The sequence below is a fragment of the Lycorma delicatula genome, chromosome 9 (assembly GCF_047948215.1).
Source record: "Lycorma delicatula isolate Av1 chromosome 9, ASM4794821v1, whole genome shotgun sequence".
Taxonomy (NCBI): domain Eukaryota; kingdom Metazoa; phylum Arthropoda; class Insecta; order Hemiptera; family Fulgoridae; genus Lycorma; species Lycorma delicatula.
In genome coordinates, this window is record NC_134463.1 from 127068236 (window position 1) to 127084420 (window position 16185).

General features: G+C 31.0%; 2 protein-coding genes across 4 annotated transcripts in view; both read right to left on the bottom strand.

Moving 5' to 3' along the window:
- LOC142329983 (uncharacterized) overlaps positions 1-14690 on the bottom strand; it is a 20733-nt gene extending 6043 nt beyond the window's left edge. The window contains exons 1-5 of one of the 3 annotated variants that reach the window (XM_075374975.1): positions 14553-14690; positions 11416-11632; positions 8238-8402; positions 6958-7136; positions 2259-2378 (exon numbers count right to left, since the gene is read on the bottom strand). In XM_075374975.1, coding sequence (XP_075231090.1) covers positions 2259-2378; positions 6958-7136; positions 8238-8402; positions 11416-11632; positions 14553-14554 — 683 coding nt within the window. In that variant the 5' untranslated portion in view covers positions 14555-14690. Of the gene's footprint in view, positions 1-2258; positions 2379-6957; positions 7137-8237; positions 8403-11415; positions 11633-13470; positions 13628-14552 lie in introns of those variants that run through there. The other 2 variants (XM_075374974.1, XM_075374976.1) reach the window with 2 other exon arrangements.
- The window catches only part of LOC142329984 (leucine-rich repeat flightless-interacting protein 2-like), a 37384-nt gene continuing 35838 nt past the window's right edge, over positions 14640-16185 (bottom strand). The window contains exon 7 of the mRNA XM_075374977.1: positions 14640-14862. Within this exon, the coding sequence (XP_075231092.1) occupies positions 14789-14862 (74 nt within the window). The 3' untranslated portion in view covers positions 14640-14788. The remainder of the gene's footprint in view (positions 14863-16185) is intronic.

Here is a 16185-nt window from a genome sequence, read left to right on the forward strand (position 1 = left end):
CTAATTTGAACTTCTGCAGTATAGGAGATGATAAATGCCACCACCCTCTATCAACTGCTGCTTTGTCTCAACATTCGAATAAGAAATCCAGGTTTCATTTCTAGCAACAATGTGATCAAAGGATTTATCACCTTCATTTTCATACGCTACAAAATTCATGTGTTGCAGCAGATGTTTTTCTTGTGTGTCGGTTATCATCTTCTGCACCAACCCAGGATAACTTCTTTATAATCCAATTTTTCAGTCAAAACTTCATTAATCAAAGATCATGAAACATCAAAGATAACTGAGATATGATGAAGCACCGCTGTTCTCCCATTTTTCCATCAACTTTTTCAGTCAAATAATCCATAGATTCAGAAATGGTTGAAAATATTGGGTTAGTGATTGACAGTAATGAAACAAGAATGAAAAAACTGAGACCTCTGTAATGTGCATTTCAGAAATAAAACTAGAAATGCAGCAGTCTAAAAATGAATATGAGAGAATTAAAAACAGTGGTTCAAAGTAAAATTCATTGAACTATAAATTAGTTAACGCTTCTTAAAGTAAGTAGAAGACTGGTCTGATATCCTGCCATAATTTACCACACAATAATTTATTATCCAAAGCTTAGACAGGTATGTTAAAATTACAGGATAATAGTTAGAAACTCTTCTTTAGAATACATTACTACACACTGATTTTATACAACCAAATAAAAAACACTACACGTTGAAGATAATACAGAATTGCATTTAAAATGCACAATTTTAATAGTTATTGTCATGATACAGGTTCACTAGCAGCTAATATAATGAAATTATCCGATTCAAATAATCTTATCGGTTAACTGATTATGTTGTAAAAAGGATTGAACCAAAAGATTAATTAAGATTTTGCTGGAAAAAACTAATGAAAATACAATAAAATTTAAGTAAGAATTATTTTATTAACCAAAACTCATCTGGTTAAAAAATCACACGTGTAATACAGCTACTTGTCAGTAAACCTGTTAATGAACAAACTCTAAATAGCAGTTTATCTTTTTATTTGCATTAGTGCTCAAGCTAAAAAACTAGCTCCACAAAACACACCTTAGCTAGAGGGATGCATGTTAAAAGATAAATTTGAACACATAATTTTCATTATTCTGATGATGCAACATCAGATGTTAGGGGGGAAAAAATATATATATAATGTATATATTAATTAATTTATATTTAACAGATCAACCCTATGTACAGAATGATTGAAATAGGATGACTTACTTTATTTCATTATCTAAGCGCTTTCATGAATTTGATTTCCATCATCGGCTGCATACATTATATATATATATATATGTATTACAAACCATCAAAAACTTGTAATCCATACCACCCACTAATAACATACCGCCCATTCAGTTATAATTTCATGTTAAAAATATTTTTAAACTAATTAATTTTTTTTTTAATTTTTAAATTAAATTTAACTTATATTTTAAAACATATAAAAATTTAAAACCTTTTATTTAAATTAAAGATTTAAAATTATAATCCCAACAAGAGACAAAAACATAAAATATAAAAATATTTAAAAATTATAAAACTGTTTTTACTCAGAGTAAAAGTAGAATCAATGAAATTGATTCTACTTCATTGTGCTAGCACATGATTTTGCTTTGCATAAGTTTTTGTTTTATTTTAAAGGTTTTAATTTTTAATTATGTAATTTTTATCTTTGTTTTAATTACATTTTAATTTTGACGTCGTTAATTTTAATTAATTGATCTTTGTAAAGTTTAAACAATTTTTTATATATTTAAAAAAAAATTTTATTAGTTTATGTTTTTATCTCTTGTTGAGATTATAATTTAAAATTTTTAATTTCATTAAAAGGTTTTAAATATTCATATCTTTTATAAAATACAAGCTAACAAAATTATATAACAAAGCAATCTTTTCATAAATAAATATCAATTTCCAGGAATTTTGTCTGCACTGATTTTCTCTTAAAAGAACCATTGGTCTTACAGGAATGAATATTTTAACAGTGTATTTATTGAATTTTTTAAGCTAAATAATTAATTAAATGATAAAACGATGGATTATTTGTATCGGGTAGATTTAATAACTACAAACAGCTTTAAATTGAACCTAAGAGATAAATCATTACAGCTTGTCACCAATTAAGTAGTTTTCCATTATGAAAGCTCTTAACTCTGCCAAAAGGACGTATTTTAATAAAACATTTTTCATATATTATCATACATTAATTTAATTCAATAAAATTACCTGTCTCTACATTTTGCAGTAGAATTAATAGTTAAGTCGCTTAATGATGACCTGGTGGAAAAGACACACGGGCTACCCTCAGTAGCAAAACATTCTGTTTCATCATCAGCACAAACACCCCTATAGGAAAAAAAAGACAACATAAAAATATGTTTATACTCTATACGGTATAAAATATTTTCAAATAGTTCTTAGATTTGAGAGAGTGCATCTTGTTCAAAATAATAATTGTGAAAAGTAAAATTTATTTTATAATTTGGTCGAGTTAATGATGAAATAATCATTAGATTATTAGCCAGAAAAGAAATTTGCTGGTCTGCGTAGGTCAAAAAATTTTGTAAAAAATGTCAGCAAGTCAGAAATAAACATAATGACTGGCAGGAGATATTACCATTACAGCAGATCAGATTCAAATTTTTGAAACAATATAACCGCATGGGAATTGATATTGTGTTCTATTTATTTAATATGTTTCAATATTCATTCATTGACCAACCTTCCATTAGAATAGAAAAACCACACGGAAACAGTAACAAGCAAAAAAAAAAAAAAAAAAAAACACATTAACCTAAATCGATGTCAAATCCACGTTCAAGGCAATCGTTTAAAAAAATACAAAGGGTTCATAACAAGCCAGTCAAATAACTAGTTTAAATCTTTTCAAAGGAGCTTCTTTTGTATGCTTAGGAAGCATATTAAAAATGTAATACTCCTTACAGGCCGGCTGTTTTTCTTTAAATTACTACAGCTGTAAGCAACATTGTATCATCTTCATTTCTCATGTAATATTCATATACATTTAATCTCTGAATAATATTTGCTCAAATTACATTTAACCTCCAACAAAAAAAAGGATCGTAAACTGCTAAAATTTTTAGTTCTACAAAACAGTAGCTAACAGTGTCCAATTAGGTAATTTATTCATGATAATTCTCAATGCCTTCTAATACAGATATCAAAAATATGACTTGACTGACCCCAGATAAACAAACTGTATCAAGTGGCTCTGAAAAAGGCTATAATATTCATTCACAAACAGTCTCTTAAAATACAAAATCTCAACTTCCTTAGAACAAACAAAACTTTGGATAACTCATTACATACAAATGAAACATCTGATTTCCAAATAAGAGTGGGGTACAAATGAAAGCAAAGAAGTTTAACACTATCAACATCATTCACAATTTCCCACAGACAAACATCATCACTTGGGTTTACTTAAGACAAATCGGTTGGAGGAAAATCATTACTTGGCCCTTAATAGCATTTGCACCTGCATTCTCTCGAGTTCACTTAAACAACGATGAATAACAATGAAAGTAGTATCAACAGCGTACAAAAGTGGAGAGGGACTGAGATACAGAGGCAGATCATTAATCATGATCAAAAACAGGAAGGGGCCCAAAATTGATCTGCAGGAGACTATGCATGACATCCACAGCTTCAATAAAGTCCTGTTAATATATATAACTTGCTTTCTTTTTGTTTAAATATGACTGAAGAAGCCATAATGCATGTTTAGATGTAACATTAACAGTAACTTTTCAATAAACAGTTAATTGATATAATGTGAAAGACTTTTGATAGATCACAAAGTGTGAAGAATACCACATTTTTATTTTCAAATGCATCTATTAATAATTCTGTGAAATATTTCAGAGAGTTGTAAACTTGTTTGGATAGAAAACAAACTGATTAGGCAATCAAAGCTCATATTCATTAAAGTACCTAAACGATTGATCATTCATCAAGCTTTCAAAGACCTTACAAAAGACAGGAACAAGACTAATAGGGCAATAACTGCCTGGTTCAGTCCAGGCAGTTGCGTCCTTATGTATAGGTATAATTTTATTTAATTTTAATGGACTAAACACCTGAATTCAAAAACCTAAGTTAATTACCGTAGTCAGAGAAGTAATAGTAAAGAGATTATTGTCTTAATGAAATGATTACTAAAGTCATAATAACAGGAGGACCTGGAATTTGTAATCACCAATCACCATAACCACTCTGTGTACATCAGCTTCACTTATAGGCTCCCGGCCAAGCTTATGAGTTACCCCTCTATCTGACCTGAACCCTTGAATAGCTAACATCATTTACATAACCATCACGCTTGGAAGCAATCAAGTTAATGTGACCACCAAGTTAAGAAGTCCAATTTACCTCACTCCTAGTAAGTAAGAATGAGCACCACTTACTCTCTGAATGTAGATAATAAAATGCTGAACCGGTAGATAAATGATTAGGTGAAGATAGTTCAAAACATTCCCTATCAATAATTTGTGATAGATGTAAAATATGGGATTTTGATTAACAACCGATTAACATTTACACTGTAACTAGATTTAAAGAAAGTAGTAATAATGTAATCAAGACAAGGCTTCCCTCTGGTGGAGCAATGCTAGTATAAGTTAAAGGACCTGAGAAAGTCGAACCTAAGTCTAGTACGTGGTAGATGGTAGATGTGGTAATTGTAGATTCATTGAAATCATTATTAAGATCCGTACGTAAGACAAAATCAGCATTAGGCCTATTTTTTATAAAATCAGCCAAACACAACTCTAGCTAAAAATGAAAAACTTCAAGAGCCCTAGTAAGCGAACAATACATTGAAATTACAAAGATATTTTCACATAAAAGATAAATCCCACAGATTTCAAAATCTTTATCGACCAATAAATCACCCAAGTAATATAATCAAACACAAGTTGGGCTATAATCAGAATAGAACAACCACCCTTTACAGTAGGAGCTACACTTTACTGTCCCTTCTGACAGTAGGAGCTAGCAAGTATATATATATATATAGTTGTGGAACATGTAACTTTATTTCAGCCTCACTAAGAAAGCGCTTATTTAAATACATCACATCAGTCTTGTAATCTAAGTGAAATTCCTCAATATCACTAAATTTACCCTTAAAACCTTGAGAATTAAAATGAACAATCAGAAGTTATTAATTATTTTACTACAGACTAACTGACAATTTCTATCAAAATTGTTAGGCCCATCTTGAGTCTATAAACTGAACTTGATATTAAAATTATTAGTCACAATTCTTAAACAAGCATTTAGTTGACCAAAAATTTAATAATTTGAAGCCAAATAATCAACTTGAGTTACATATCTCAATATTAGCAATCTTGATTAATTTATTATTGTGCAGAGACGATACCTAACAAGGTATGGTCGCTGCAATACAATTTACATTAATGCAATTCAGCACCAAGTTCTCCCAAACCTCAATAAAAATGAGTAATGTTCTCTTCATTCAAAAAGTGTGTGAAATCACTAGTCACAAAAACAATATCATTAGACTTCAAATATGATAGTTCATCTCCTCCTGATAGTAACATAAATTACTGGCTTTGGCCCCATGATAACAAATCCCAGTAATTTATATTGAAAGGAATGATATTCATCCAAAATTCTAGTTAAATTACGTCCCACTAACAACTAACAACACTTTTTATTACATAAAAAAATAACCAATGTTTAAAAAATATTTATTAAAATAATAATGATAAATAACAATCAGAACTGAGAACAATTTTAGATCTATTTCAAAAGAATGAAATGAAAATAAGTAAAAATAAATCTATTCCTGTTCAAATTAATATACATTTGAAATCAGGGTAACAACTCTAGACCACTGAAAATTATGAAAATTTTGATCTTTGAGATACATCTTATTTCAAGTTAAATATATGTAAATAAATGATATAATATCATATAAATTGAACTAAGTCCAATGTTGAAATTTTATTCTTGTTATTATTTAAATGGAGTTGTATTTCATGTAAAGTTTCATTATTTTAGTAAATTTTTAAAAATTGTACACATTTTTCGTCTTAACAGTTTTACAAAAATTTAAATCAGTAATACTAATCTTGTTAATTTAATAAAAATGAACAAAAAAAACAGCATTGATATGTTTTATCTCAATTTATGAAAATAATAATTTATATAATTTATTTATATTAATAAATTAATAATTTATAAATAAATTTATTTATAAATTATATCTATTTAATAATAATAATATCTATTAATAATTTAATTTAATGAGACTGAGAAATAATTTTTCACTTTTATTTACAATAACAAATATAAATAATCTTTTATTACAATCAAAGAAAAATAAATATTACTTTAAAGAAAAATTCAATATTAGAATAATAACATTACACAATTAAAATTTACGAAAATAAATTCACAACTGTCTGTGAAAATCTAGGCCTCACTTTCCAAAAAATGAGTTATACATATTGCGCTGATGTTTGTTTCATAAGTACAATGAGATAACCAGATTACAATAAAATATTCAGCGGGTTAAAATTATTATATCACAAGTCTATAAGCATCATTTTTGTTCAGAATTAAAAATCTATCGTTTGTATCAAATAATTGATAACTGTAGTTTAAAATATTTTTTTCACCAGAATTCTGAGTTTTTGTTTTAATTCAAAACCGCATGGAATACGTGAACCCAACAATGAAAATTAGTTTTTACTTAACCAAAATAATGAAATATTACAAAAATACAACTCCAGTAAAACAATAACAAAAGAATAAAATTGAAACAGTACGGTCTTGAAGTTCAACTTATAGCATCCATGAGTGTGTGCACACACTCACACACATACACACACACACACACAAATTGAAATGCATTATCCCGCAGTACTATACTTACTTTAATTCTCTAATTCGGGAACTGCTAGGTACCGGAGCAGCAGGTGACGAATTATGCGGTTGTGATGTCACAGGAGATGGTTCGTGTTTCTCCAAAGACTGATTCAAGGAAGGCTGTTTCACTTCTTTCTTTATCAGTGTAACACGACTTTCCTGTCGTTGCTGTTTTAAATGCCTAGCCTAAAACAGTAATTACATTCATTTTTATAATTTAACAATTACATCATTTATAAGTTGTTAACAAGCGGTAATGTGCACTAACTTCAATCGCAATAGTTAATGACAGAAGTCGAATTAGTCTTTGTGATAGCAAAGAGAATAATACATTTGACAAATCAGTTTGTTTGTGTAACTGTTACTAAAAAAAAAACACAGTGGCATTGATTTACACAAAAAAAGCAGCAAATTCTTCATTTCATAATGTGTGTAACGATGAGTATATACAAATTTAAAAAGCATTTTAGCATTCACAAACATAAAATATTATTTAATATTTATGAAACCAAATCCAGCCCTGAGAATCCTGCCCTCAATACTGAAGTTTTCTTCTTTTTTTGTGATAAATATTTATTATATTTACTGTTTCCTCAAAACATACAAAACCAGGGATGAGCAAACACGTTCCTTTTGAAACCTAAACCTGTTCTTAAGCGGTTCATTAATTTCTTAAGGAAAAGAAATTCTATTGCAATATATGCTTAATAAGATTGTGCAAAATATTTTATCAGTTACACCTACTATTTCATCCTTTGAAAAAGCCTTACCCTCCGATGGATGTGGGTAGAACGGGGGTTCCTACAACCCAAAGGGAGAGGCTGATATCTGGATGATGTAGCTTATCTCATACTAGAGTTCTTTCAAAGGTAGATCATCCTTTATTCGTAATTTTCCTCCCGCTCCACTCTGAGCTCTGTTTATATAGGTCAGACTCTAATAGTGATTCAAGCTGAAAATGTGGAAAAACTGGTAAAGCTGAAGCTTTATCATGGTATGATCTGATAGCAGAAGAGACTTATATACCTTTCAAAGATTTTTCAGTAAACTTTGGAGTTTTCCATAGACAATCATTATTCTGCTTCATTTTAACATCATATTTGATTTGTCAATCAAGAGTAACAATCAACCAATATAGTATAATAATAACAATTTATATGGTATTAATAATGCAACACACGCTAATTAATAAAACATCTGGCTGGAAACTAACATCACTGTAATAACGGTTTAACAGTCGATATACCAACACCCGATTACAAACAAGATGTAATGGTTATAACTAACCTGAGGCATAGCAGACTGTATGCATTCTGCGAGGACGTTATCTTGATCAGAAGAGCCATCATCAGACAAAGCACACAACATAGACAAATCAGAATGCGATGTGGCATGGCTGATGTTAGCCGGCGTTCCTTCTGTGCAGAATTCTGTTGTAGTGTCTTCATTAAACTAGAAAAAATTAATACGAAAACATAAATCCAAAATTCATGTCACTTCATAGAGAAATTTTTGAGATTGATCACTTTCTTCATTTCAAGTTAAAAAGATGACAAAGAAATAATGTGGTCAGCAAGATTCTCGACACTCTTTAACCAGCCTGACAGCAGAAGTATAATCAAAAATGCTAGAAATCTTAACCTCTCTGAGCTAAATTTGAACTACCAATTCTTTAATTAGAAACAAACATTACACAGCTGAAATATTATGATTTTTTTGTAACATAATTTATTTTGTAATTTATTGAGGACATTTTTATTGTAATGCCCTTCAGTAAAATTCACAAAAATGATTAATTAATTAATTCATTAAAATGAATTATGAGTCAATCATAACAGCAAAATTTATAAACTTTTATTTGTTTTTATGAAGTACTAGCTAACATTAAAAAGATCATATCAGAAATGTAGAATAATCTGTTAAAAATAATAGTTCATGTTTATTACCGATCAAATTAAACAAAATAAAACCAAACAGTATGCAAGACAAGTAATGTAAAAGAAATCTAACAAATTCAAAATCCAAAGGATATCTAAAAACGTTTTAACTCCACAATCACAATAATAACATTAATCATTTTTAAACATGCTAACAAAGTAATAAAGTAACAAGTAGTTCAGCTGCTACTTGTCCATGATAACAGCCTATTTTCATCAGGACTGTGGAACAGCAAACACATCTTGGGATAAAGAGTACACTTTATCTGTGTAAATTCAACTGAAGACATCAACTGGCTTGTGATATTTTCAAAACTTATGGCAGCAGAACTTCTTCTTTAAGGATACTTGAAGTCAAATGTATATCAAACCACAAAATGTCCAGCAGCTAAAGGAATGCATTTTTGCTAGGGTAATGAAAATAAACATTAATCTACTGGAGCATGTCATGGATGATTTTATCCATAGAATGAGTGAACGTGTTTGTTACCAAGCTGGTGATTTAACTGATGCCACTTTCAGAACAGTAAACCTGTATGCTAAACTGCAAATAAAAAAGTTTTTATTACGATACTTTTTCTTTTTCATACAACCCACTATTTGAATATAAAATTCACAACATACAAGGTCTGTTCAGAAAATAACCGAACATTTTTAATTATGTGGCAATGGAGATATTTAGTGACATGTGGTTGGCAGCATTGTATTCCACACAACCTCCTCTGTAACCACATGTTCTTGGATTGTTGATATCTTGTTTAGTGTTTGTGTTATTGTTAATTGAGTGCAACGTGTATAAATGTTAGTAGCGATTTTTAAATGTGCAATTTTCAGGAGCAACGTACAACATAAAATTTTGCATGAAACTGGGGAAAACTTTCACAATGTTTCAATTTTTGAAACAAGCTAATGGAGATGATGCTCTGGGTTCTATGCAATGTTACGATGGTTTTCACAATTTAAAAGTGGTCGTTAGTAAACTGAAGATGACCCACGACCAGGAAAGCCTTCGACTTCAACTAATGACATCCATTTCAGATCAACGATCTGGTGTATGCAAATCGTTGATTGGGTGTCAGAGAATTTGCAGAAGAGTTTAGCATCTCAACTAGATTTAGCATCTCATGCTAAAACATTTTGACTGAAAAACTGACCGTGCATTGAGGAGTTACAGCTAAGTTTGTTCCACGTTTGATGACCGAACAGCAGAAAAAACATCCAGTGAACGTTAGTCAGCAACTTCTTGAACAAGCCGCTGACGATGAAACATTCATGCAAAAGATCATAACGGGAGAAAAAAGCTGGGTTTACAGCTACGACATCAAGACAAATGTTCAAATCATCACAATGGATAAGCAAAGGGTCTCCACGCCCCAAGAAAGCACATCAGTCTTGTTCCAACGTCAAAGTGATGCTCTCTGTTTTTTCGTTTTTAATGGAATTGTGAATTTTGAATTCTTTCCTCAAAGTGAAACGGTGAACCACGCGTACTATCAAGGTGTTTTACAACAGTTACATGAAAAAATGCACAAAAAGAGACCAGAGTTGTGGCAAGACAACTCGTGGTGAAGGAACATGGTTCCTTCACCACAATAATGTGCCCGCACACTCAGCTTTGTCAATTCGTCAGTTTCGTGCCAAAAATCAGACAACTGTCCTCCCTCAGCCTCACTACTCGCCAGACCTGACTCCTTGTGACTTTTTCTTATTTCCTAAATTAAAATCAGTAATGTAAGGATGCCACTCTGAGACTATTAATTACATTAAAACAAATTCATCGCGGCCCTTAAAGGCCATTTCAAATGAAGCTATCCAGGACTGCTTCAAGAAGTGGAAACACTGCTGGGAAAAGTGTGTGAATAGGGAGGAGAGTACTGAAGAGGAAAAGGACCAATAATCTGTAAAATTAATAATAAAGATTAAAAAAAAATAAAGTTTAATTATTTCTTTACAGACCTTGTTCTATCAATGACAGATAGCATTGGAAAAGCAAAACTTACAAGCCATAGGTGTCCTGTAATGCACCAGTGCTAACATAAATACCGGACAATGGAACCGTGAAAAAATTACGTTTTAAAAAAATACTGCAGCCAACGTGTTAAATCACTGATTTGAATGATTACCTGCTATTAGTATTTTGTTGCTGCATTCGAATAATATTAATGCAAGCAGCCAACACTGCATCTATATTCTGCTGAGATTTCCATTTTTCTTTATCAGACTTTTCATTTTTCTTAACTAGCAAAATACAGTATTAAATATTAATACTTAAGTATTAAATACAGTAGAGTATTACTACTAAATATGTTTTAAAACCATCATATTCTATCATAAAATAAATTTTAAAAAAATTTACCATTAATAACCCTCAAGTTATTCAACAAAGATAAGTAAATTCTACGTGTAACTAAAACACATTCAATGTGAAGGTAGGTGCCAGAATTACAACTCATTTTTTCAAAAGTAAAAATTTATCTTACACGCTGCATTTTATTACAATTGTTTTTTGAAATATATGAAATACATACACTTGTAGTTGTTGTCACGCCATTACTATCACAAACTTCGGTGGTGTTGTGTCTACCGCTGCTGCTACGAGTTGTCAGTGAAGAACTGACACCAGTACAACCGACAGTACTTGTATGGTTAAATTTAATCGGAATTCCACTTAATCTTGGTTTTGGCAATCTACTATTCATAACACCACCACCTGTACTGCTACTTTTTGGTGTCTTAACATGTTGCCTGCAAATAATAAATTTCATATGTAAAACAGGTATTTATTAACTAGTAAATAATTCAATTAATTATAAACAATATTTCCATAAATACTCGCTTAAAGTTTCTTAATATTAAAACTATTATAAGAGCACATTTATATCTTAGCAGTATCTTTGTTTGAAACTGTATTTTTTCTATTAAGATTATTATACAGTTAGAACCTTTTAAAAATTCTAGGAGCATATTGCGTTTCACTAATGTGATACATGTACAAAGATTTTTTCACTCTGAAATTCATCATGTACAATTTATTTTTTTATTTTTTATTTTTATGTAAGTTAAGTGTGGGTAGATCAGTATTTTTTATCTTCTAGTTTTTAAATATTTCTTGCCTAAGTGAATAAATAAGTACAATTATAACAATTCATTTCTGAGAGGTGTGGATTTTACATAGAGTTCTTTTATTTGATTTTTGGGTAATGAGGATCAGACAAGTAATGTCTCTGTAGTTTTACTCATAAAAAAGAAAGTTTACAAAAGGTTGAGCAGTATAACAAGTTGAAAATATAGAGTCTGGACGAAAGTAAATCAACAAATTTCTTCCAAACAACCCTACTGAACCGGAACGTTACATCAGTAGCGCTCACTCAAGCCACCAGAAATCTGATAGACAATCAATCAATGATCATTCGAGCAACCATTAACTAACTACCTTCCATTTACAAACATTAGCAGGGATAAACCTACCAACAGTAACATCAATGTTCGTTCCACCAAACAATTGATGCCCATCTACCATACTTACATAGGTGGGCAACTCACCAGGTACGTTATATACATGTAGATCATGCTGAGCTAAAAAGCTCTCTATTAATTCACCATCAACATCAGTGAGATCACTATGCCACAAGAGTGACGTAGTATTCTCATCCACACTTATAAGGATTGAACCAGTGCCAGAAAATCATTGGATTTTATCCAGACCTCTAGATGACTATCAGCAGGATCTCTATACTGGAAATATTAACTAGCAACATACAGATGCAAGTTCTGAACATCCACATGGACAACAACATGATGATTATTCAAGACCTATCGAATAAAAACACAATCAAGTTCCCTTCTGCACAAAACAGCGGACATGCTTCCAGAACCACAATAGAACCTCTTCCAACAAGAAAAACCTGGCAGATCACCAGACACAATATATGGACACTGCAACAAAACAACAACCAATCCTCTATGTAATGCAATCTCTTCAAACTCAACCTGAGCAATGTAAGAACCCAGTGCATTTAACCGACCAAATCTAAACATTTAATGCAATAGAATTATAGAACATATCGAGAGCAACACCCACAATCTTTACAGTTCACAGAGTGCTTATTTGCAATTTGTTTGCAGTTAACACATGTCGGTACCTTCGACTTCTTTGGACACTCCTCATTCATGTGTCCTTCATCACCACAATGAACACAAACTGCAGGATGTTCACAGAACTTAGCCCTGTGACCAAACCTGGAGCACTTAAAACAGTGCTGGACATCTAAATACTCCTTGACCTTACATGAAGAGAAGTCTACAAACAACCTGCCCTCTGCAGTGAAGCAGTCAAGAAGTTTAGAACTAACATCAAAAATCCCATGGTAGCGCTCTGCCTCACGCCTACCTAATTTAAATAATAATCGACATTGAGACTTGAATGTAGCCTCATCCATCTGAGTATTTTAAAATTCATTTAATTGTAACCAGCTAGATAGTAATTTTTTTGAAATTTATTTATATAATCATAAAAAACGTAATTTTTTCCACCAGTTGAAGAAAAACACAATTTCTTTATAAATAATAGATTTAATACGGACCTTCTGATTGTCAGCATTATGTGCGTCTGATTCAGTCGTCCTTAAATCAGACATCGAAGTAGCAGTTGAGAAAGCATAAGGTGTGCCTTCTGTACAATAAGTTTGAACTTTATCTTCAGAATAATAATCTAAAGTCTCATCTAAATCAGTCTCTGCATAATGGCCACTGGTAACAACATGTGTTGCATTCTTAACGGCGTTAACATTACTACTGTTTGTTGTATCATCTCCAGATGGAACGGTATGACCTTTAACGACTACTTCCGGTTGTTCATCATCACAGCCTCCACTCATAACTGATTCTCTGTATTTGAGACTATAATCTGTCGGCTGATCAATTTCTACTTCTGATGATGCGATCTATTAATTAAAAAATAATCTAAAGTTAAAATATATCACCAAAATACACAACAAAATAGTTGTTTTGCGTAAAGGCAGTTACTTTTATACGGATCTGAATACTAGATCATGGATATCGGTGTTATTTGGTGGTTGGGTTTCATTGAATTAACCACACATCTCAGGAATGTTCGACCTGAGACTATGCAAGATTACACTTCATTTACATTCATACATATCATCCTCACTCATCCTCTGAAATAATACCTTACAATAGTTCCAGAGGCTAATCAGAAAAAGAGAGAGTTGTTTCGTGGGATATTACGTTTTGATCTTAGAAAAAGGTAAACCTAATTCTAAGACACAATGAGACAGGTTTATCTCTCTTGTTTGATTGGATATACTGTTATTATCGTTCTATTGTAGAAAAAGAAGTGAAAAACCTTACAAGGAAGATGAAGATTAGAATGCATAAAGCAAATAAATTAAGATGTTAGCTGGATGAGTATTACAAGATAAAATAATCAGCTCGGACCAAAGGCACAGTAAATTGAGTAATACTAATCAAACAATAATGAACACAAGAAGTTCACTGATCTTGAAGACAAAACATGATTCTATAAACTTAATCACTAATAATTTTCTTTTGCTGGAGTTATTTAGTTATAATCGATGATAAAATTTTAACCTAAGTAAATGCCATCAAGGGTGACTTATATTACCTTAAGAATTAAATTACTTACATCTGGCTGCTGCCCGTATCGGACAATCAAATTGTAATCATGTGTTTTCGACTCTTCTTCATGATATTTAAGACTATAATCAGTAGGCGTGTCTAATTCTTCAACCGTTAAATTGTGATGTTGATGAAGATGGTGACCGTGATGTTCAGCATTATCAGTGGCTGCATTGACCGCAGACACGCAATGATGCTGAGACTTATTTATATTATCGTCAACTGTATTATCATCCTTATATTTTAGACTATAATCAACTGGTTTTTCACCCACTGTTTCTGACTGAGTCGCCACATCAGATGATTTATTGCACCTACTGAAACAAGCATTAAAAAAAAGATCATAAATTCTAGTTTAAATTCTTAAAAATATTTTTCAAAACTTAACATGGATTTAAGAGATAGTACCAAGAAAGTTCTATTTCTAAACAATGCCACTGTAGTGATAAGATTGTAATTCTACGTGTGCTTGCTTAGTCACCTGATATGTTAGGAAAAGACTGATGCAATTTTCATTCACCTGTCAAATATTTAATCTTCTTACTGAGAATTTACGATGTTAAAGATAATCAACAGCCACCGCATCAGTATTTGGTCTTATTTCTTGTCTGCAAATGAACCGGTTGAAATCCACACTCAGATTTGTAACGTTTATGGTGAAAATGCAATGAGCGATTCCAAGATTAAAAGATGGGGGTGGGATTGTTTAAAGAAACATGTAAAAATGTGCACAATGACGAATGGAAAGGGCAACAATTTTTCATTACCAAAGACTTAGCAAGTGTTGTTAATAATAACATTTTTAAGAATAGACAATTCACATTACATCTCTTGTGTATATTTTCAGAAATTTCTTGTTCGCTTCTACACAAAACTGTGTCTGAAAAAATTGAATTTTGCACACTCTAGATGCTTACATCTCTTCGGAGAAATAGAATCACAAAATGTGATGGTCAGGGGCACGTTTGAATTTTTTACTATATACAGACAAGTAGACAATAACTTCTTGAACTGTATACTCACTGGAAATGAAACACTGATGTTGCTGACCATTTAATAGTGAATAAACATTGTATTACTGACTTTGTAACTAATTTGGAGATTATTGAAGTCACAAAAGAAAATAATAATCAAAAACTGATCAGTTTAGAAAAATATTATATACATATAAATATAGACAGAAATTCAGATTAATCAATCTGCAGACAGAATTTGATAATGATACTCTTATCAAAGCTGCTATAGACAGCAGCACTTTTGTTAAGTGCTGGTATTAGGTAAAGGTTGTATCATATTAATACAGTGCTGTATTTATAGCTGGCCACAAACATTCAATTATTTTGACTACATATATTATGTCATGTATGGAATAATATTATGTTAAAAAACTTTTTAATGTTTTAAATGTGTATCAAATTTCAATTTTAATTTAAAAAATTAAAATTGAGAAAAAGACAAATAATAAGATAAGGTAAGAGCTCTTATTGATTCTGTACTTTAGTGGATTGTGCTGAAATTTGATTATGCTTTTGGGATTAATTGGTACAGAGGGAGATATGAACGAAACACCAAAAAGAGAATTTATTTTACTAAATTAAATATATATATATATATAACCTAACTTGTTTTGAATCTTGCAC